This window comes from Aptenodytes patagonicus, chromosome 18 (genome assembly GCF_965638725.1).
Source record: "Aptenodytes patagonicus chromosome 18, bAptPat1.pri.cur, whole genome shotgun sequence".
Classification (NCBI taxonomy): Eukaryota; Metazoa; Chordata; class Aves; order Sphenisciformes; family Spheniscidae; genus Aptenodytes; species Aptenodytes patagonicus.
Window position 1 is genome coordinate 11,389,180 of NC_134966.1, and position 23,387 is coordinate 11,412,566.

Sequence of the window (23,387 nt, forward strand, 5' to 3'; positions counted from 1 at the left end):
TGTAAGTGTATTCTGGTAAAGACAAAGGCTTTGAAAAGTTGTTTAGAAGCTCAGTGCTTTCTGGAGAAGTATCTAAAAATTTTTTAAGGGAAAACCCCAAAACTAGAAGGTTTCCAGGATTATTAAGGGAATACACACACGTGCACCTTTCTTGGTTTCAGGAAATGTCAAATTTTGAGTGCAAGTTTTTTGTTTTATTTTTATGTAATAACCCAATAGTAAGATACCAGGCTGAGAACAACGGAATAAAAGATGAAGGGAGAGATTTACCATTTTATCTATATTGCATGGGAGTATTCAACAGCTAAAACAACAGATGCTGGCTCTGACAGCTTGAATCCACAGACTTTGTATAATGGTATCTGTACTGCACTACAAGATCTTACACAACTCTGCAGCCAGTGAGCACCAGCAACAACTGCAAGCCAGGACCAGAATTCAGTATCTGTTGTTTGCCATCCACAAACTCCATGATAATCTAAAAGCAAAATGTTGTGCTTAGTTATCTTAATGAAAAAAGTTGCCTACTTTTCAGGTAGTGATTCTGTAGGGGATCCAGAAACATTCTGGCCATTGGCTCCAGTCTTCCCTCCCTTCTTGGTGTTCTCCAAAGCTCTCAAGGAGGTGTCCGCACAGCGAGGGATCAATTGGGGAACACCACTTTCTAGACTAGCTATTCCATTAGTACTTGGCACCATCTTCCCTGCTGCTTCAGGGCTTCCTATGACAGAAATTACATTTCCTGTTGTGGTTGAGACGGTGCTATTTACGCCAACTTTATTTAGAAGGGGGAATGTTCTCACTGTTGCACTGATTTTTTTGTTCCTCAAGCGGTATCTATAAACAAACACATGTACAAACACACAGAAGACAGACGATTTAAAACGTGCTTATTGTACAGTTTAATACATTTGTAAAACTAGCAAAAGGAAGGGATTGAGAGGAACATGATATCAAAAAATTACAGGACTTTAAACTGGTGCTTATTTTCAACAATCTGTAAATAGAACATCAATGTCTTCCTTGTAACCAAAGATCATCTCTCCTCTTAGAAGATCCACTTCTGTAGTTCTTTGAAAATGGATTTGGGTGAAAACAGCTTCAAGAATGCATACGTTGCATACTAAATAACTCACTTTATTCCTTAATCAATCAAAATGTAATTAACATTCTTTCTCCTGTAGGCGATATAACCAAACCCTGACAGACACTGAGCCTAGACTCAGTTTCAGGAAAGGAAATTTTACTTCACATGGGGTAAAATAAAAAATAAACCTGGAATTAGTTTACAGATATTGCTTTACTGTACCTTCAGTTTCATGTAAAGAGTTGTCACTTCAAGAGATTCACAAATCCTTCCGAATGAATAAATGTACAGAAGAAACTGTTTTCAAAATTCTATGGAGATTGCTTGGATTTAAATTGAAAAGAAAAAAAAAAAGAAAAAAGAAAAAAGTCTCCCACACTCACTTTTCAAGCTCTTCCTGAGAATGAGCAAATGTACAGTTTGTTCCTCTTGGACATCCCCCTTGCTGTCGAAGGTCTCGGCACATACTTGTTTTATATTTGCTATTTGGTTGTGGCTTTAAAAAAAAACAAACAAAACCACAAGACATTCCACTTACAATCTAATACACATTTACATAAAAATAGGCTTAAAATACACAAACACATCCATGATATGCTTTTACATTTTGCATCTTTAATCAGAAAAATAAGGAAATTTCTTGTTGATGGGCTAAGTACTATGCCATTGTATGGATCTCACTACAGCAAGCTCTGCTGCATTCCATATTCAGAAATGTTAAGTTCTCAAAATCTAAATGCAGTAAATAACAGTACGATCAGTTATTCCACAGAAAAGGCCATAAATATGAAAAATTACTATTGATTTGACAAAGTCGCATCTTTCAGTAAATGTACATTAAGACATATAATACAGCAATCGAATATAGTTACCTGTGGAGTTTCATGGCCTTTTCTACTGTAATTCTGAATGAAATCCACCAGTCCATGTACCACAGTCTTTACAGCGACCATTGCATTTTCCAGCTGCTCCCATGTTGGAGATGCTGCATCTAAAATTATTAAGAGCAGGCTTGTCATTCTGTCAATAATTCCAGTAGTATCATAAATAAGAGGCAACTCTTCTAGTACTTCAAAACACCAAGTACTAGGACAGAGCTCAGAGAGCCCTGAAGAAGAGTTTATGATATACTATGTTAATTAATGGGAATTTTGAAACCAGGAATGGAGGTTATCATCTTAATAATTTACTTTGCTAGATACGAAAAATATCAATAAATGTTTTAAAAGCTTGATTTGCATACCTGGATTTGGATCTATGTTTGCCAGCAGCTCTAAATGAGGCCTCAGCCTGTTTAAGTTTGCAGGATCCCCCGTGCGCTGCAAGACAATTGTCAATTCTTGTACACTCTTTGCAAAAGATTCTGGAGATTGGAGCTGAAAACAAAGTGAGCATTAGTGTGCTGCATCTTACAATTGTGAACTACTAATCTTAAAAAGATTTTCATTAAACTGGTTCCTAAATGCAATATGTAGTGTCTTCAGATGGCATATACAGAGTATCAGTGGAGAGAAATTTAATTTCTCAGCTCAGAATCTGCCCTATGAAGCTTCATCACAAGACACAAAAAAGGGAGTTAGACTTAAACTACTGGAAAACAAAATGTCTTCATGTGAAGAATACACTACAGTGGGGAGAAAACCTTCATTCTAGTTTTAACTAATATTCTATACGACTAAAAGACAAAAAGTTAACTCAAGCAGTTCTTGGATTTTTATTACAACATTTAGTAGTCAAATCTAATCCTACAAAGATACTAAAATCATCCCTTTGACAAACCTTGTCAATAATGGATTGCATGTGTGATTTATGTGCCAAGTCACCATAAAGAAGGGAAGACCATTGTTCTGGTGATATTCGAAGTCCTGCTTCCATAGCAATGTGAACAATTTGGGCATCATGTTCTCTCCGCAAAGCCTCATAACTCCGAAACTCTTCTTTAAGTTGCATCAGCGAAGAATCTTCATCCCTTTTAGTGACCTAATAAATAGTAATAGTTAAATATTCCTCCTTTAACAAAAAAATCTCCATCAGAAAAAGACAGTTACACAGCACCAATCACAAAAGTATTGCTTTTGTATATTCAGCATATACTTAATTTTCTTCCACGTATTCATCCGCTAGCTAGAAGTGCACAGGCAGAACAACCAGCTCTTCAAGTTTTTACAGGATCACAGGTGAAAAACTATACCAATTCCACTACTTCCAACTAGGAAAGTAATCAGATTTGCTTAAGTCACAGAAGATACAGTTAGATATTTAGTAGTTCTACTAGTAGTTTTCGCTACCCAATATTAAAGGATGACTTAAAAGAAATAGGAAAGTGTCTAGAAGTGACTTAAATAATACAAAGGAAAAAAAATTTAAGATATTGACATTTAAAGAACAGAATATTTAACTGAGTCCACTATAAATGTTAAGTAAAACTCTTAGGTTACATAAGACATTTGTCATAAAGGACAGCAACAGGTCTCACTATTTTAATGTTTAGTTTAGTGATGTTGTGATAATTGTGCTTTTAACTGTGATTCAAAAAGAAAAAAAGACCCATGGAATTAACTTTTCACTCTTCTCCAGATACAAAAAGTGGGAATATTCAGTTTAAACAACCCACCCCTATATATCAAAAATAAAGAGTCTCTTCAGTGCAAGGTGGCTAGATACAGACAAAAGAAAAAAGGAGAGTGAGTGGCAAGTGTGTTGGAACAGAACATCGGAGCTCAGGTTGATAGCACCCTCCGTGTATGGTGTCTCCCTCTCATGCCTGGTGTTGGAGCTAGGGAAGATCCCAGTACTACAGTATTGCAAAAGTTTTCTTTAGAATGCTGGGATTGGATTCTAATCTTTGAGAGCACCCGGGCCAGTCTGACATGTCTGGCCATGGCCTACTCTTATGAATCTAAATAAAGGCAAAAGCGATTATATTAAAACATCTCACTTCTTCCTGAAGCAGGCTAGGAGCGCCTACAGAGTCAGGTTTCAGGCCTCTTTCAGGGGAGATAATTTCCAGATGACGGGCAGCAGTTAATAATGAGGGCAGTAATTTCAGAATCTATTCCGGCTAATTCTACATGTGACCATTTGTTCCTTTTGCAGGGAATTTTAAATATCAAACAACTACTTCATGACAGTTCTAGATAAAATCTTATAGTCTACGTTATTTAAATGTGTAGAAACTGAATTTATGTAACATTTTACAGGTGAAAAATACTAATCCTAAGTCGGGTTCTCTGGAGCTGCACTAGTTCAGTGACAAACTTCAAATATTGCTATTTTACCTTAAAGCATGATGCTCTATACAGTAGCTGCACAACATGACCAATGCTTGTTTTAGAGGCCTGAGGAAATCTTGGTTCTAGCCTTTGTACAACAAAAAGTACCAGAACTTTTCTTGAGAGTGCAGAGCCATCTTCCAGTGCCAGTAATACAAGTTTCAGTGCCTCCTCTTGCATAGCTTTAACACACAAAAATAAAAGATAGGAAGTGAAATATATTGCCAGAAAACAGCAAGGCTGTCACATATTAACACCATAAGTAGGAGCATCCGAATCATCTTGAACATAATCCCTTATTACTTTTTATTTCACTAATCATAAGAAAAATCTTTGTAAATATTAAGAAATTTGCTAGTTTAGAAGAAGTATTTAGAAGCACTCTAAGCACAGCAAACTTAAAGAGTTAAGACTAATTTTCAGTAATAAACACATCAGTAGTGCAGTTTTTATACTTTTCTCCACTGTGCAGTCTTGTAGCCTTTGTTGTTTTGGACATCTCATCAATGCTACACCACGAAACTGTATAAAATAAATATGGGAACAGTACAGCAATGCTATCATCAGTTACTGGAATCGAGAGGACTACTTCCAGTTTAACCATAATTTCCTTCTCATTTCTGTGCTTGCTTTAGCAACATTCTTAACTAAGAATTTGCTGTTTCTATCAAAGATATAAACAGGATCATTATAAATTTTAAAGTTAATGCTGCAACTAAAGTTAGGCTGATTGTATTTACAGCTAAAGTATGAACAAGACAGCATCTGCAGTTTCCTATCCAATTCTAATCAACAGGCAGCAGTACAACCAGCCCCTGTTACAGCTACACTGCATTACAAACTGTGCAGAAAGCATGCTTATGTACTCTTCTTTGCCAGGATTTTTTAAATACTTCCTCACAATTTCAAAGAACAGTTAATAAGGGGGAAAAAAAAAACCTCACAACTTTAAAACAGCATACTAACTTGTAGTCTTTTTTTTTTTCCCTTTCTCCCTGGCAAAAAGTTGAAAAACAAAAGTAATTACATCTTCAATCAAACAGAAGAAATTTCCAAAGAATGTTTTTTGTTTTAAGAAAAGGTGTAGCTAAACATAATCTGTCGCAGATTCTACAGGTACTTTACCTGGTCCTAGAAACTGGCATCCTCGTGCCCTGACAGCAGCCCAAAGATTGGCAGAAAGCTGCTGAGGATTTTGGTGCTGCAAGATCAGTTCTGTAACTGTTCTCTCTCCCAGTGATCGAGCTGCCCTCATAGCTCTAACCCGACCCTCTTCCTCCACCAGCTGACAATTCACCAGCGTCACAAGCTTCCTTTGCATTGGACGGCTCAGTGCACTCTGATTCAAGCTTGCAACACCTTCAAAGAAATTGAGAAAAGGCAAACTATTGCTTCTAATCAGATTAATTCACCTGAATAAGACAAACAAATGTCTAATAGCATGTGTCTTTCTCTACAACTTGGATACTAGTCACAGGTATCTTCTCTTCAGCAACTCTGTGTAATTTATTATCAAAAAGAATTCTAATTAAAGTCTTAAATTGACATCAAACCCATCCTTTGACGAAAGTTCAGCTTTAGTACAAAGTTAGCCCCAAGGAAATATTAAGTAAAAAAAAGAATATTTTGTAAACTTAAAAAAATCCAAGTGTCACAGATGTGAATAAGTTTTTAAAGATGTAAGGGAAAATTTATTACAAAAATGAGAGGATTATCCCATTGACGCCTAAAATCAGTGCTGAAAACACAATGCTGTTAAAAGTAAGCTACATCAAAACTCTGCTGTTCAGTAGAGACTCACCTTTGCCTCCACTTAATGGCTTTAAGTAGAGTGCCAAATCCTCAACACATTTCTTTGCTACTTCATAATGTTTGTTCTCTCCTACATTACTCAACTTCACTGTCTGATGATCGGGTACCTAAGAAAATGCAAGGGGAAGGAGGGGGGAGAAGAATTATATACACCCAGCTGACCTATCTGATATGCCTATGATGGCACCAACATCACTACTGTTAATTACATAACACTGCAGATGTACACTGCTTTTTAGAGAAGTAAAAGACAGGACCCACCCAAGGTATGTAGAATGTAATAAGGAATAACAAAAAGGACTCAAGATGAGGATCAGGGTGATGAGAGTATTTTTGTTAGTACTCAACACATTAAGAACAAAGGTAGGATAGAAAACAATAGCCAAGGTCTAATGAGAAGGTACTTAAAAGATGAATGAAGAACACAAGATTTGAGAGGATGATCCATGTACAAGATCAGCATGACTTACTACAGAGAGACAAGGGAAGTTATAAGACAAAATTAACTGGCAAGAAAACATGAAAAAAAAATCAAATGCAAAGTTAAAAAATAACTTAAGCATAATCTGGGCATGCTGAAATCTTCAAAGAGAAGAACTAGCAAACTTAACTTGGTGGAAAAAATCAAAGTAGAGTAACAAGGTCAGACAATGAAAATAGAAGGAGTATTAGTCACAATACATTCAATTGTTTGAAAGACATTTCAAGAAGTTAGGAGATCAGGAAAATGAATGTTGTAAGATCAAGGCAGTGATTTGACACAAACTTAGAAATAAAAAAAATTAAAAAATTAAAGGAACATGTGAACTTGAGAAACAAAACCAATTTGACATAGATAACGTTATTACCAATAGCTGTGTCAAGGCATGTGATAAGACATTAAAAAGCAAAGTAAAAAGCATCTTCTTACTGCATCACCCAGGTGTTATAGCAAGAGTAATATGAAAAAGCATATGAATCAGCATAAGGTGAACAGATTTATTTAGTCTCCATAAAGTGCAGTGCTGATTATATAATCGCTGTTTTGCTACTGCTACGAGACAGCACAGGGAACATTCCTGGCCTGATTAGCCAGTGTCTGAAAACGCAACTGAAAAGCCATCATCATGCATATTTAAAAAAAATTATACACACACACTTCTGAAACTCGGTTAAGCAGCTAGCTACTTTCGAACATGTGACATGTGGAAATGAGATTCCTTGCAAGAGTACGATGAACAAGTGCAATCTGCAGGTTCACTTTCCTAATGACAATTGTGACAGATAATTGCCTATTTCCTAATAGGTATTTTTCTCCAGTCACAGTTCAAGAGCCTTTTTAAACCAGACTTAGCTTACAACTAATGGAACATGTTTTCATTTTATGAGAAGAGTATGGTCCCGAAAATGGTGCAGTTGCTTTTAGAGTATGTATGGACTTCTAAATATTACAAAGTTAAAGTCTTACCATTTTTTAGACTAAAATGAGGCAAAAAGATCAGCACACGTATTGCAACTGGCATGTAAATGGTAATAACACGAAGTGGCAAAACAAAGAGCTGCTTAAATCATACCTGGGCTCCAACTAACTGGAGGAGTGCAAAGTTTACAGGAAGCACATCGATGTCTGTATTGATGACAGTCTGGTCGAAAGGACATGCCTTGCGATGAAGCTTGTTCAGGCAGGTCTTACAGACAGTGTGAGAGCAACCTAAGCTGATGGGTTTGTGCACATTCTCATCAAACTCGTTGTAGCAGATTGGGCAGGACAGAAATTCTGTCCACTGAGCTGCCTGCACAGGCATTGTGGAAGCTGGACACTTGTTTAGCAGGCTAGCAGACCATTATTTCACTGTACTATGTTTTGGCAGCTGTAAGTGAATAACAGAGTATTTAAAACATGCTTTCTGCTAATTTAGAATGATTTTTAATTTAAAAAACCCCACATTTCAATATTTTACAGAATAAAACCAAATCCTTACATTGAAGTACTCAAAAAACCCCAACTTTGTGCTAGTTTAATAATTGTATCAAAAAAGGCTCATGAACTGAATTAATGCACACTACCGTAAGTTGAAGTCGAACCTACTCACAATAAATGACATTAAAGTTCTTCTCACAGGATTAAATACACCTTTAGTGTAGGAAGACGACGACATTTATTGGCACAGAAAGCGTAAAGGCATGAATCACAGTAACCATCTCTCACACTATCTCATCTAACCTCAAGTTTTCAAAACCCTGAAAGCACTCCCTGGTTGTAGAATGGGCCTGGGATGGGGAGAAGACACAGATTTTTTTTTTTTTTTTTTTTGCAGGGGGTGGGGGGGGTGGGTGTTAAAATGTTTTTTCCATTTGAAGTGAAGTAGAACAATGCCTTTCTTCTGCAGATCTTATTCAGACTTAATCAGACACCAAACTAAACACAGCTTTGCTTTTTTTCCCAAGACACATTTTCTCTTTCTGCAAAGACAAATCAATTAACAAAAGTTAAGAATCATAAGAAAACACAAAAAGAATGAGAGAATAGTTTTTAGTTTTATGATTCTCTTGTGTTACTTCCCCCTTTTCTCCCAAGAACCCATTGGAGCACTCAAGGGCAGAGATTGCTGTATTCAATTTTGCTTTTCACATCTCTACCTTACACAACAATGCAACTCCACTTCCATGAACTCACAGCAAGAAAATCTCTGATGTGTTGAAAATCCAGGTATTTAGGACAAAACTTATGATAAAGCAAACAGTAACTTCAACTGGCTTGCTATTAAGTCTTTTCTCTTGAAACATCTCACTCTGTGCAGTAGTACCAGGCAAATCATTTCCATAAATGTATTCCAAAGAAAATATGGATTTATAGAAATCGTTCTGAAAGACATCCCATCTTACGTAACTTGCGTTCTTGAAAAAAATAACAGACCGAAGAAGTTCATCGAAACCGTTTACAGTCAAGCTTTCATCATGAAGTATTAAATTCATAGCTTCATCTAAAGAGCTAAACAGCCCCACCCTCTGCTGCAATGTGCAACGATGTTGACTTTCTATGCAACCTAGAGACCAGTTAGTTCACTTCAAGGCTATGAACAAGCTTCTCCTAGCAGCTTGTTAGAAATGCAAATACACAAATGTTGTAATTACATGTTTAACATTCTATTTTTTTTTCCTTCGATGATGGAAAAAAGGTAGTTTTGAGGAAGCTGAGATCTCCCCTCCGCATTCGAATTCAGTAACTCTTTACTGTAATTCCATTGTTGGCTGTGCTACAGTTTAATTAATGCTAAAGTATCAGACCATTGAAATAATTACTAGAACACCAAATAAACTCGATCTGTGGATGTATTTTATGTTAATTATGACCATCTGTTTAGAAATTCTATTTAGTACTATGAACGTTCAGTGCCTTTTTAGTAACAGGATACTTGTACAAGATGTCCTTATCTCAGTAATTTCAGTATTATGCAGCGATTTTTCCCCCAAATGAATTCCCATAGTAAGTGTAAAACACAACAAACTGAAAGTTGAACCTGTCCCTTCAAAACCAAACTGCTGAGGTAACACTTTCAACATAAGCCAGAATATTCACATGCACTGGACAAAACAGATTTTCATCCAACTTCTAGGAAAGCACAATCAAAGCTCTTACGGGGATGAACAAAATTGCAGTCCTCTTTAATCTGCTATTGCTACATATGTCTTTTAACCAAGGAAATTCAAAAGCAAAACAAATAAAAGCAGAACCAAACAATGAGCCAACATGCCTAGAAAGATTTTTAATTCCTCTATAAAGAATCCCACCATTTCCTTTAGCACGTCTACTTCAGCTTCCCTACCAAAACGGCAGGATAAGAGATGCACAGAATTGTAGTGTAAAGCCTCGCAGTAAACACTTTCCTTGAAGCTTTTTGCCAGCACTACCAGAAATGTCAAGATACTAACACCAACGCTGCTGCTGACCTAGGAACGCTATCAGTGTTTCTTCACCTGTCTGACTGCACGACACAGGTAACAGCACAAACTTGATGACTCTGGGAAGTGTGCTACTACCATGACTCACACAGGGAAAAGTTTAAGAAAAGGCTAGTACACACACAGCTCAATTGCTACTATGTTGTTGGTCACTAACGATCTAATAAACAGTCTCTATTTCCACACCGCTCATTAATTATCTCAGATGCAGGAATCTCTGCTCTGAGACAGCACCCACATTCAGTTTCCGCAGATACTTCAGAGACTTGCAAGAAACAGCCACCTCTCTATTTACAAGCTTTTAAAATATAGTTGTTTGTCTTCCTGACCAGCACAGAAATGAAACACAACAGATTCTTTAAGTGTGCACCACCAATTTTTAAAGATCCATCTCGGAGTATTTAATCATCGTAAATGACAGCTTCTACTAAGCATGTGTTGACCTTCAGATTTCTTGACAGGAAAAAATCTAATTAAATCAGCAAACAGCTGGGAAAGGCTTCAACTCCTAGAACTTCAAGCAGCCATACACAGAGGAAGTCTCCATACTCTATTAAGCATGCCAGCTATCCTGCCATTCTTGCACTCCAGTGTGTTAAGAAAACAATCTCACACCTCCTAATTATCGTGTCAACTTCTACAAAAAGCATAAGCCAAATGTTTAATAGATTCTTGCTCCTTGTCAGAAACAATGTATTTCAGGGATGTCCTCTTGAAGAACAAATTGCTCCAGTGCTGTAAACTGAGCAAACACAAGGAGGAGAGCATAATAAAGAAGGTAAACTAGAAATCAGTTTGGGTTTGTTTTTAACAGGCAGCATACTCAGTTAGTCCAATTACCCTTGGTCTATCTGTTCATTCTGGCACACATGCTATCTATCTCTACACATACACAGGACTTCTCTTCCCCACTGAAGTAGAAGCACCCTGCAAAAAAAAATCCCAAAGAAATGGCTGATACAGAAGCTGGCCAAACATACAAGGTAAACAGTTTGAAAAGACATGGTAGTTTTTACTTAAAAGATGTTTACATAGTACAGTTACAATAAATTTTATAGTATTACTATTAGAAGCAATACTTCAGATGACAAACTGAAAAATGCACAAGCCTAAATTCAGAAATTACATAATAAATAAAAAATATTACAGTTGATTAATTTTCTGTTTCTAATACAGTAATATTTTCCCACTGCAGTAATGGTTGCAATGGAGTGGAGTAACAACGACAAATGACTGATTTTCTCATGATAATTTTAGACTAGAATATTTTAAGAAGTTGGAAGGGGATGTGTGTAAGGTGAAGCCCCAAAACCTTCCTTGAACAGCTGTACCATATACAAATGATAGAAGTTGTAAAATTTAGATTTTCTTAATTTACACTAATTTTTAGCTACCTAATCCCATTACATTCTTTACAACTAATCCAAGTCATTGTACTTACTCAACAACCTTTGGACATGATAAATATCACTTAATCCTGATTTCCTAAAGAAACCAAGCTTAGGTGATCATGCTTTCTATTAGCCTGTTCCTCTCCCACATGAACCTCAGGACCCCTGGACCATTTTTGAGCGAACCTAATGTGTCATGTCTGAAATGCATAGACATTCCATGAAATGGTATCTGGAGAAAGATCCAAGTTCGCATGCTTCCCAGGAGAGGCTACAGCACCAGGCTCAGCAGTTATCTGTCTGTTCTGCCTACTTTTCTGATCTATCAGCATATACGCACCAGCCAACCAGAACCCAGCCAAAAATTATCACATTTTGTTGAGATATAATAAAGGGCTATTTGGAAGATAGGGACATGACACAAATCTGCAGGAATTCCAACCAACCTTTAAAAACAGAAGGCTTGATCTATGAAGAGCAATGCCAAACATTTGGCACTTGGCCTCCTGAGTTCAGTATCACTACTTGTTAAGCAAGGCAAGGAAAGGTTTCAGAACCCCACGACATGATACTGAACCAGCACGTTGAGCTGAACGTTGCCTGGACTAGCTAATTAGAAATTCTGATGACAATGCTTTATCTTGAAGTCTACCTTTATCCAGGGCTTAGATGCCTAACACCAGGAGATGTTGACTTCCCCACACCAGAAGCTAACGACCTCAGGAGTTCAACAACTTTACACAAAAATAGAGAAAGGGATATTCTTTAGTTAATGGTGCTGGTGTTGCCTCACATCTTAATTCAGTGACTAGATTTCTCACCTACACTAACAGATACAAATTAAATTACTTTTAAATACTTTTAACCCATGTTTTCATCTTACAAAGAAGCATCCAAACACATGCATTTAGAGACGGGGCAATTTCAGTCCCTCCCCTTGAAGCTATTCCTCACACATAAAAGGACTGAATATTCAAAGACAACTGCAGCCTAGTCTTCAGCTGCCCAAGCAGACGACTTGTATTTTCCTTCATTTGTAAAGATCATTTGCGCATTTTTACTAATCAGTCATTGCATCAAGCCTAGGTATAGTTCTTTGAGCAAGGACCAAAAAAATTCAGTGCCTCCTCCCCAGCTACATGCCCCAGTTCCTAGGCATGGCAAGCATGGGTCTCAGCCTAAGAAAACTTTCTTCTCTTCAGACAGGTTCAACGCAAGGTAAGGAGTGATCCCCTTCAAAGCTGCACATTGCCCAGAGTCAGGGCATTTACCAAAATGTGAGCTATGCAAGTTTCATCCCTTTTCAAAGGAAGGGTTGAAGGCTTGAACTCAGCTCCCCCATAGCCTAGTAAAAAAAGATAAGCAGGAGTACCACCAGCAGCCATGTTTCTGAACAGAAGCGGCAGTCTTGTAGCTCCACGTTAGGTCTGCTCTGCTCAGGCCTACTTGATCAGGTCCCTCGTGGGACACGGGCAAAGGAAAGTCTAATAGGCAGAGCTTGTACAAGAATGCGACATGGAATAATTCTGTCAGAGCTGAACAAAGAAAAGCCTTCTCTACAGATGAAGGAAAATCTTGAAAAACTTGTGGGATTATATGGCATTTTCACAAATTAAGGTAGTCCAATTACAATCCCACAGTGGATTTAAGTCTAAATCTTAGAATTCAATTGATTTTTAATCACTAAATTAAAAAGTCCTTGATATTGACTTGCTTCTAATATTGACTGCAGAGATCATGGTATTTTCTAAGTGATCTCCATTACAATTTTCCATTTATGCAGATTAATTGTTTGTTTGCACTGCAAGGAAGTAGCTTTTTCAAGCCTTCCTTCCAAAGTTATGTCGTTCTGAAAGCATCCTAACTAGGTCAAAAACTTAGTGTCCACGTAATCAAATTATCAGTATTAAACAATTCTTTGAAGGAGCTAGAATCTTTTATTCACTTCTCTTCAACAGCCATCATCTATAGATCTAAAAAACTAGCTTCATTAAAGGCTTAGAAAAGGGCCATCCCCATAACAGCTTTGCATCATTCAGCTATGACAGCTTGAAATTAAAATAAATCCTCTTTACAGAGCAGACTTGCTTATTTCTATATTCCATAATATCTGTCACATGAAAATCTCTGTATCACGTGCAAATTCTATATATAAAGCAGGTCTTTAATGACCATTAAAAATAGTATTTCAATGCAATTTTTTCACTGAATGTTAATGCTACTAGGAGTATCTACAGGCCAATTTAAATTCCAGAAAACTATCAAGAGAAAACTTTGTGACATACTAGAATAAATATCTCTATCCAGATCATGTTTTGCCAAAACAGCTATGGGATGCTTCACTTGCTATCTTCTCAAAAAATTAAAGCTTAGATCTCCTCTGCCTCCCTAAAACATGTGGCTGAAGAATAATTCCCTATGAACAGTGGTACAATTCACTAATACAAATTTAAGTTCGTGGTTGCTCGGTGACTGCCAAGGTTCACTCAATTCAGAGGTAAATCCCCCCCCAGGTCAACACTACAGTCAGTGTATCCTCAACGCTTCACACCTGCTCTTTCCTGTTCAAGTGTTGCTAGCAGAAATCCTGTTACTAGGTTTTAAAAGTTTCCTATATAATTATGTAATGCCACTGTGGGGCTTTTTCTGTGTTTCGTAGGTGTCACTGAAAGGACAGTTTGTCCTTGCCACAAGCCTGATACCAATTCAGCTCCTGTAACAGTATTGACTTTTCAGGACTAACTGAAGGGCAAATAAATGAAAAATTTTCTTTGCCACCAAAATCAGCTGAACTTACACTGAACGCAGAGAAAGGGAATCTATTTCTAAGCAGATCTATTTTGACACGATTACTTCAAGAAGAAATACACTCAAGAATTCCTTACTCTTCATTAATATTTTCCGAGAATAAGGACTCTCATGGATGGCTTAGCTCCCCATGCCTTTTTTTTTTTTAGCATGACCTCCGTGCTTCAACTATGCATTTTACAAAAGAGAAATTCCGTATTCTAACATTTTTCAAATAATTTTAATGAAATACCAATTCCTTTCTGAGACATAAGCAAGAAAACAGAGGGTTCCATCGGAGTCGGAAAGCCTTTTTAAAGTTTGTACAGAATAGCTTAATATGCCCACGGATATAGGTTTTTTTTCCCTTTCATTAGGATTGTCCAGTCAGTAAGGAAAAACCACTTCTATTCATCCCATCAAGGGGTATACAAAATCTTACCAAACAAAATGTACCATACACCTAACAAAAATGCTACTAGCTATTACCCTCTGGATACTGTAAATATTCTATCTATTGTAAATCAAACCAGCCTTAAATAAAAAATAAAATTAAAAAAAAAAATCAACACTCAAGACTAGGACTTAAGTTTGGGACATCTCAAGCATTGACACTAAAATTGTTGGCATTTAATATTTTTGAGAGAAATGGCCATGACCTCAAACAAGACAGGAACACGAGTTAATAAGAAACCTTTTCTTGTGGAAAGCTTTGCTTACATTGCAGAAACAAGAAAAAGTTCATTAACAAGGCATGCAGGTCTCGGGAAAGTGATTAATTACAAAAATTAAGAATTCAGTGCTTCACAGAATAATACTTATACTAGCAACACAAGCTTCCATTTCTAGAATTTCCACAGATATTTAAGACAGACCAAAGGTCAAACAACAGTATTTTGATTCAGAAGATTTACAATTGTACTTATTGGTTCTCATTTAAAATGAGAAAATCTTTTCTGCCACAATTACAAATTTAGACTCTTGTAATCTGAAGGACTGTTTTTAATTTCTGTTTCAACATTCTGATATAGCTATAACGGGCATGAAAGAACGATCACAAGAGTAGCTACAGCAATTACAATTAAACCCAACCAAAATCCTAAGCTTGCACTTAAAGTGAAACAGACCTACGTCAGAAGTTTTCCTGGTTGCCAGCCTAAACTTTGTCATTATTTTCTCTCATTAAAGATACATGCCATTCCACTTTGAACCCTGACCGTAACCGAATACTCATCTCTCTCCAATCACATTGCTGCCCTTTTCTATGCTTTGTGCCGACTTCTACACTTAACTTAAAATCCTCAGTGCACCTCAAGCATCAGCAGAACTAGGACACGCTTTCCCTGCTCAGTTGTTTAGGTTTTTTGTTTAAGACACGTTAAACGTGACGCGATGGGTGCAATTCTAGGGCCTGTTTTCCACCATGACTCTCCTCCACCATTACCCTAAAGCACGGCTCCACAAGAGCGGGAATACTCATGATACCGGTGCAATTCTCCTCCGTACCGGAGGACACCACAGAACTGGCGGCTTGGTGCTGCGGCGCCCCGAAAGGTCTGCCAGCGAGGTAACCGGGAGCCTCACCGCCTTACGTTCGCCAGTGCCAGCGCGGAGCAGCCCCGGCACCCGCCGCGGGAAGGCCCGGCGGGTCTCCTCGCAGCCTCGCCCCCCTCCGCCAGGCCGCTGTCAGCAAGCCGCCGGCCGCGCCGCGCACCTGTGCCCGGCCCCGGCTCTCGCCGTCATTTCGGAGCCGCCACCAAATGGCTGCCCCACGTCCCCCGGCTGGCCCAGCGGCCTAGCGGCGGGGGCCGGCAGCCCCCTCCCCCGCGCCGCGGCCGGCACCCGGCGGGGCGGGGGCGCTGACAGGCCGCGCTCGGCGGGCGAGGCCCGGCCCCGCTCCCCGCCCGGATTCCGCAGCGCCGGGACCCCGCAGGGCGCCGGGAGGCGGGGGAAGGGGGGGGGGGGGGGGCGGGCGGGGCCCCGCCGGGTCACCGCGTCCCCCGCGCCGGCTGCCCCCGACCAGCCCGCTCCTACCTGCGAGGCGCGGGCGGCGGGGCCGGGAGCAGGCGGCGGCCCCGGCCTCTCACACGCCATGGGGCGGGCAGCGCGGCGCGGCCCGGCGGAGGCAGCGGCGGGGGCCTCGGCGGCGCCTCCTCATCGCGCTGACAGCCGGGAGCGCCGCCCCGCCCCCTCTCGCGAGACCCGCCCGCCGCCGCGCGAGAGCCCAACGGCCGCGCCGCGCCCGCCACCGCCCCGCACGTGACCACCGCGGTGGGAGGGGGGGCGTCGCGGGGCACTGTGGGAGCCGGCTGGGCAGCTACCATCGAGACGGCGGCACAGACGCGCCGTCGGACGTGCCCCGCCGCCACGGGGAAGCGGCAGCCGCCGCTGCCAGCGCCCCCTGGCGGCGCGCCTAGCCTCGGTGGCGCCTCAGCGGTTCCTCGTCGCGCACCGCCCCGTCTTCACTGCTAGCGCCGATTATTTATAGTCCTTTTTAAATTTTAATTAATAACTTTATTATTACTAGCGCTCGGAAGGATGAGAGGATTGGAGGCCGTCTCTGGCGCGCGTCGCTTGTCCCGGTGCCACCCGCCACGGCCTCCCGAGGAGGTGAGAGGCCAAGCCGCCACACGGACGCCGCCGGCCCGGCGAGGCCACCTCAGGGCCGGCACGGTGCAAAGGCGGTGTCGGGAGCGCCTGCGTTGCAGCTTTACCACAGGCCAACCCCAGAGAAAAGCCCGGGGGCTGCACCTCATGTCCCTGGTCAAGGGACAGTCAAGGCCAAGGCGGCGTAGACTTGTGATTTCTGAGGAGAAAGCGTTCGTCCGACAAGTAGGTGCTGCTGATAGACCCTTCTGAAGGACAGAAAAAACGCGTTACTAAATGATTGCCACTTGAACACCGTATTTTGTTTACAACATCTTGTTTACTCACTATAGCAAGCCAAAATAGTAAATACTAAGTAAGGTATGCACAGAATTATTTAACTGCGATTAGAAGAAAGCATATGTATTTCTGAAACAATGTCTTGTTTGCATTTCATTTATTGTGTTATGACAGGACAAGTGGTTACATGTATGGGCAGGGGAGAGGAAACACTAATGTGAACACGTGCACAAAATCAGTTTTTGTTCACAAAGCTTACCAAGACACTCTAGCCACTGAACAGAACATGCTGTTGGCCCGCCACACAACACAACTCCCTCTCATGTTTACATGCAATACAACAGCAAACCAAAATAACTAGCAATGCTGTTCCCACGGAAGATGCACTTCAAAAGATCAGCCTCTGTTTCCCCTCTGACACACAGGGAAATACCCATGCATACACCTACAAAAACCAGTCTAACAAAGAACAAGGAATGATCTTTTGAAGTGTTATCAGTGATAATCATACACCTGCCAAAAATGCATATTAACTGAACAAAAACACAGTTGAACCACATCTGTCCCATAAATGCACAATACATTTATTTACTGAACTACAGTAACAGCAGCCCAATGTAAAAAGGATGGGGGGAGGGAAGTAAACTTTTGCCTTGTTTTATGACCTCTTCCAAGGATGAAGGAGTTTAAGTAACTAAGTCAGTCTGTGGACACAAATGAAAAGCTACATACAAACCTGTACGTATATCCAAGTTAACAGCTGTAAATACAGTAAGAGCAAGTGCAGGTACTAGCATGCTTTTGAAAACCAGTGTCTTAATTTTTACGCAGATAAGAATCCAAATGAATGGTATTCTGTGAAAAACAAGCAAACAATACTAATCACAAGGTCAAAAAGGCTGTAAACAGTGACAGACTAATGAATGCAAACAGAAGACAATGCTATAAAATGCAATTTTTTTTTGCAAAATGTCAGGCAGTTGCACCATAAATGACTCCCAAACCTTTTAACTATAGTAATTGTCATGACAATTACTATAGTTAAAAATCACCAAAATAAAGCAAATTATCAACTTTTAGTATGAAATAATAGCAGAGATTGTGAAAGGTTGGGCCTTATGCTTAAAGTACTGGATAAAACAGGTGATTTTAATTCAGTTACTCTAGCTACGTACTCTGGGGGTGTCATTTCTGTCATTATTCATAGGGACACCCAGGTGTGCAGACTTGGCACGCACACCTTTCCAGTGATCCAATACAAAGGACTCCTTCACAAGTCAACTGCCTATGTAAAGTCAGACATTTTTGTGAATTTTTGGAGGAATACGGCACTAGTGGCGTGCTCGGCTTCAGAACGCACTACTTGCCTATTTAGACTACAGGGGTTTTGAGAAAGACATAAGCTGCCTACCACAAAAAGGACTAGTATGAACTGGGACCTGCAAACATTGCTGCTATCCAACTAAGATGTACTTTAAGTGTTAGTAACATCAGATAACATCATCGTAAAAAAACCCCTCGCGAAACAAGTTTTTAAAAACTCTTCAACTGAAATTTCCAGTAGATGAAGACAGTAATGCCTATTACAGATAATAACAGGAAACTGCACGGTAGATACTGTACACACCTAACCCCTCACGTAGCCGATAAATAAAACCCCAAACAATGGCTGGTGCACTCACAGACACAGGGAAGGAAAGTAAGTGAAACCTGTTAACTGACATTAAAAACTATTGTCTTGCATTTTAAAAACAGCCAGGTTACGGAGCACGCAGGCCAGACTTCTGGACTCAGAGCAAGAACTTCGTAACAGCACTTCTGAAACTTGAAGGAAAGTGTACCCTCGCGATACAGACAAGATTAAGAACTACTGCTTTTTGCTAATTGGAGAGAATCTAGCGTAAGTACCGTTATTTCATATTAACAACTGAATTGACTCTTTATTCGTATCACATTAAGTAGAAGAAACATATACCAGTCAACGACAGGTACAGGATAAAGAGTCTGCATTACAGGGCTTTCGATGCTTGTGATGAAACTGAAACGACCTTTGACAAACACACCTATCCAAGCACACGTAGTTACTGTTTTACCGTATCACAGAATTAGAGTATGAGAAGACCTCTATGTCTAAGCCATTCCTAATAAGATATAAAGGATTGTTTTTCAAAATTAACATAGAAACGGCTATTACTAACAGCACACAGCTTAATTTTTCACGTTACTGTATGTATCTAAGATTTGTAAAAAATGAAGGCAAATGTTACAACTCAACAAACAGGACTAACTTAATCAGAATTAGTCAAATACAGGTGCAAAACACTGGTATGACAGAAAAAAACGATCAGAAGAAAGAACTTTAGAAAAATTCAGAACTCATTCATAAAACTGAACACAAGTCCTTCTAATGAGACTATCCAGTTAAAAATGAACTGCAAGGCAATACTGTTTTTCTTTCTCTTTTACCAATTCTCTATTTGCAAGAGGCAATTTGAAAGCTTCCTTGAGTATTTTTTGATTATTTTTTGTTTGTTGTGTGTTCTTTCTTAAGTATCACAGACTTGAGTATGAAAACATGCCTTCTTTCCGTTGAAAGATCTAGCAAAGTTTGGGCAAGTAAGGAGATGATTTCACCATAAATGGTACATGAACTGGGTGGGAATGACTTATTTGCTTAATAAACATCCCCTTTCCTTAGCCTTTATAGATCAGGAACATCACAGCTCAGGCTTCAGCTTACTGCAGTATCAGTAATAGTTTGAAAATCGGCAGTGCCTGCCCTTGAAACAGGGGAGTGCAAAACATAATGGGGGGGGGGGGGGCAGGGAGCGAATCAGAATGCGTCCAGGATAATAGAAGAGAAGCATGAAATCATTTCCCGTATTTTGCAGTTTACTTTCAACTAGTAAACACCTTTTTTGCACTTACAGCAATAGCAACCTCAATACGGCAGGCAAGTTCGCTGCTCGCAAGGCCTGTCTGATCACCAGTCACATATTTGTGCTTCTCTCCATTATGTGGGGATCTGCATCTAGAATTTCATCTAGAATTTCACTAGGCAGGAGCTTTTTGTGGAGCCTGGCTCCACATCCAGCCATCTGTTAATCATAGTCTATTTTAACTTTTGTAACAGTGTTCAGGTTTGGTTTTTCGCTGCTACTCCTTCCATGAACAGAAGTCAAATGCTTTTTAAGAGCAGACTTGTGTTTAAAGTCCATGTCGCAACAATGGCACTTGTAGGGCCTGTCACCGCTGTGTATATTCAGGTGGTCCTGAAGCGTACTTTTGGCAGTGAAGGTCTTCAAGCACACCATGCACTGGAAGGGGCGGATGCCCATGTGCCCCCGTATGTGTCTGTTGAGATTCTTCTTTTGCGTAAACGTTTTGCCACACTGCAAACACAAGAAGAGTTTGTGCATTTTTAGGTGTCTAAGATAGTTCTCGAGATGCAGAAATCCCCTCGGACACTTCGGACATTGGTGCCGCCATGAACTGCCAGAATCGTCCAGGCTCTGGAACCCGTTCATCAGACTAGAAGTTCCTTCTGGATTGTCACTGACGAAAGCCTGAAAGTGATTTCCTGACATTTCTGTATTTCTGCTTTCAACTGTAGAATTTATCAAGGAGTGCTGGGTTTCTGGAAAATATAAATTTGTTTTAGAGGAAGTGCAAGGCTGAGGAAAATGCTCATTTTCTACATTGGCTACGCTCATAGAATCCATTCTGAAGATACAGATTTCATCATCCTTATATCCGATTTCAACCGTTGATATTTCTGGGGTTTTTGTGTCCTTTCTTTCCGAGATCAAGCTCTGCACTACAGGCCGCGACATGTCCCCCTTCTCCTGCTTCACGGGGTATTCTACGTTTGCTGGGCTGTCTTCAGAGATCTCAATTATTTCACAGTCTTTATCTAAAACGTCATCCCCGTTTCTCAGTTCAGCGTCTGATGAATGGCACCTCTCTGCAGCCTGGTTACCATTCTCCATGGAAGCATCGATTTCCAAGTATTTCGACAAAGCTTCGGTGCACTTCTCCACAATGTGAACCATCTGGAGATAACTCGCGGCGGTGAGGTATTTCAGCAGCTCCTTCTTCTTGACTTCCAGAGCACCCGTGTAACAAGACAGCAGCAGCTTTCTGCCCACCTCGGCGCTCTGCAGGATGGTGATCCGCACCTGCTTCGACTGATTGAGCAGAAACTGATCCCTCATGAAGGTGGAGCAGGCGGCGAAGATCACCTTGTGCCCCTGGAACTCGGTGTCGTTGATGTAAATGGAGACGTCGCAGAAGAGGTTCTGCTGCCGCAGGAGGTTCATCTTCTGCAGCACGGCATCCCCCTGCTGCTCGAACTGGAAGTGCAGCACCTCCGAGTCCGCAGCCATGGCGCCGCTCCTGCGGGGGAGGCACCGGCACCGCCGGAGAGAGTCACGCCGAGCCCAGGCCACCCCCACCGGCGGGGCCCAGCCGCGGCCTCGCCCCCCCACCCCACCCCCCCCCGCGGCGGCTGACGGGCCCCGCGGAGCCGCCTGCTGCTACCAACGGCCGCGCCCGCCCGCCGCCCCACTCACCGGCCGCGGCCCGGCCGGTCCCCGCAGCCGGTGCGCGCTCCGCCGCCGGTGCCGCAGCGCCCCGGAAGCGCTTCCCTCGCCCGCCCCTTCCGGCAGCGGCGCCGGAAACGGCTCCGGCGCGGCCGCCCGCCCCCCCCCCCGGGCGCCGTTACCGCGGCGGGAAATGAGAGGCGGCGGGAGACAGAGTTAGCAGCACGTTTATTAGAAGACTTGGCACTGCTACAGCGGCTGCCGCCGGGGGACACCGCACCGCGCCGACAACGGGGCGCGCCTCGCCAAACGTCCGGTAGAGGTAGCAACGTATCGGCCCGGGGCGCCCCGGGCCGCCGCCCCCGTAAGGCATCTCGGAGAGCGGCTGCTCAGGGGCTCCTCCTCGCCCCGCCGCGGGGGCAGGCGCCGCCGGCGAGAACACGCCGAGGGGCAGGCGCGCCGCCGGGCCGAGCAGCTGGCTTCTCCCCGGCCACCGTCCCGGCCCCAGAGCGGGGAGGAAGCTGCGGCGACAGCCCCTGACCCGCCTGCTTTGGTAATAATACTTAGGCTAAGACTTTTGCCCAGTCACTGAAGAGGTAGCTAATGCTCAGTCCGTCGATTATACAATCTCAAAGGAAAAACGTCCATTCTGCCTTCTCAGCCCTTACCAAGTCAGGAGGGCCGGCTACTTTCCCCCCTTTGTTGTTAAAAATCAAGATTTAACGTGACTTTAGAATTCTTTCAACGGTTTCAGTATGTCTCAACATTTTGATTCTCCCTCCTCGCCTTTAGTCCTCCCAATGACTCCAGAACCAAAATCAGCCCCACACGATTAATTTTTAAGTTACTTTAAAAAAAGTTCAGCGGCAGCTATCTAAGTTTTGCCAAAAAGCTAGGGGAGAAAAAGACTGACACTTCAATTTTATCGGTTACTAGCTTGCAAAACATGTCTTCTAAAAGAAAAATAAATTAAGGAAAGACTCATCCCTGATCTATACAGGAGGTCGTGCAGCCGCACCATATGCTGCAGGAACACATGCTACACAAGCTACCACCACTCAGAAAAGTGGTGAGCCTAAACCTCTGGTAAACCTAGGAGTTCTAAGATTTTCTTCTATATAAAAAAAAAAATAAATAAAATACCAACATAAAAAAAATCCTAATATATTCATGGAGTTATTAAAATATTTTTGTAATAGACTTCAGTTATTTTTAGGATATGCAGGAAGTTGTACAGCACATTAAGTTGTGAGACTATCCACTTACCGGCAAATAGTATTCTACACATTAACACACAGATTATGATAACTGCCATAGTCCTCATCTGAATATGCAGCATCAGTAGCAACAACCAATGGATCTAGTCTTTCACTAATCGGAACATTGCAATGAAGACAACATTTTACATACACGGACAATTAAGTTCATCTTATTCTATAATCCAGCTGCCTCTGTATATTCCATTTATAATAATTCTCACTCCATTTTAATCTGTAATTCAGAGAAGAAGCATTAGCCGGATTTTTCTTGTCTAATACCTCTTCTCTACTCTCCACTTGTCTGTTCCACATAGGGGCAAATCTTAGATGAACTCTACCACCAGTGCACTTTGCACCGTGCCATCAGCATATTGCCCTCTTAGATCTCCAGTGTTTCTGGAGTCACGCAG

At 41.3% G+C, this 23,387-nt stretch overlaps 2 protein-coding genes and 1 non-coding gene across 8 annotated transcripts in view; all 3 read right to left on the reverse strand.

Moving 5' to 3' along the window:
• Window positions 1-16,387, reverse strand: part of RC3H2 (ring finger and CCCH-type domains 2) — a 30,897-nt gene extending 14,510 nt beyond the window's left edge. For 4 of the 5 annotated variants that reach the window (XM_076355688.1, XM_076355689.1, XM_076355687.1 and 1 more), the window contains exons 1-10: window positions 16,326-16,387; window positions 7,725-8,021; window positions 6,161-6,278; window positions 5,485-5,718; window positions 4,366-4,541; window positions 2,867-3,067; window positions 2,331-2,463; window positions 1,960-2,078; window positions 1,471-1,583; window positions 529-837 (exon numbers count right to left, since the gene is read on the reverse strand). In XM_076355688.1, the coding sequence (XP_076211803.1) occupies window positions 529-837; window positions 1,471-1,583; window positions 1,960-2,078; window positions 2,331-2,463; window positions 2,867-3,067; window positions 4,366-4,541; window positions 5,485-5,718; window positions 6,161-6,278; window positions 7,725-7,955 (1,634 nt within the window). In that variant the 5' untranslated portion in view covers window positions 7,956-8,021; window positions 16,326-16,387. The remainder of the gene's footprint in view (window positions 1-528; window positions 838-1,470; window positions 1,584-1,959; window positions 2,079-2,330; window positions 2,464-2,866; window positions 3,068-4,365; window positions 4,542-5,484; window positions 5,719-6,160; window positions 6,279-7,724; window positions 8,022-16,325) is intronic. The other variant, XM_076355691.1, reaches the window with a different exon arrangement.
• Window positions 2,552-2,665, reverse strand: LOC143168879 (small nucleolar RNA SNORD90). Its single transcript, XR_012996796.1, has one exon. It is a non-coding gene; the product is annotated as a small nucleolar RNA SNORD90 (small nucleolar RNA).
• Window positions 16,388-16,788: 401 nt separating the features above from the next.
• Window positions 16,789-21,616, reverse strand: ZBTB6 (zinc finger and BTB domain containing 6). 2 transcript variants are annotated; one of them, XR_012996790.1, is made up of 2 exons: window positions 20,106-21,616; window positions 16,789-17,146 (listed from the first exon to the last, which is right to left on the reverse strand). XR_012996790.1 is itself a non-coding variant. In XM_076355812.1 (1 exon), exon 1 carries the CDS (start codon window positions 21,560-21,562, stop codon window positions 20,279-20,281), a length of 1,284 nt encoding a protein of 427 aa, XP_076211927.1. In that variant the 5' UTR covers window positions 21,563-21,616; the 3' UTR covers window positions 17,318-20,278. The 2 variants fall into 2 exon arrangements, 1 of the variants encoding a protein (XP_076211927.1); XM_076355812.1 differs by lacking the exon at window positions 16,789-17,146 and having other exon boundaries at window positions 17,318-21,616.
• Between the last annotated feature and the right edge of the window lie 1,771 nt (window positions 21,617-23,387).

Coding starts and splice junctions, on each gene's coding strand:
- ZBTB6 (XM_076355812.1), bottom strand. CDS start 21,562: ATGGCTGCGGACTCGGAGGTGCTGCACTTCCAGTTCGAGCAGCAGGGG.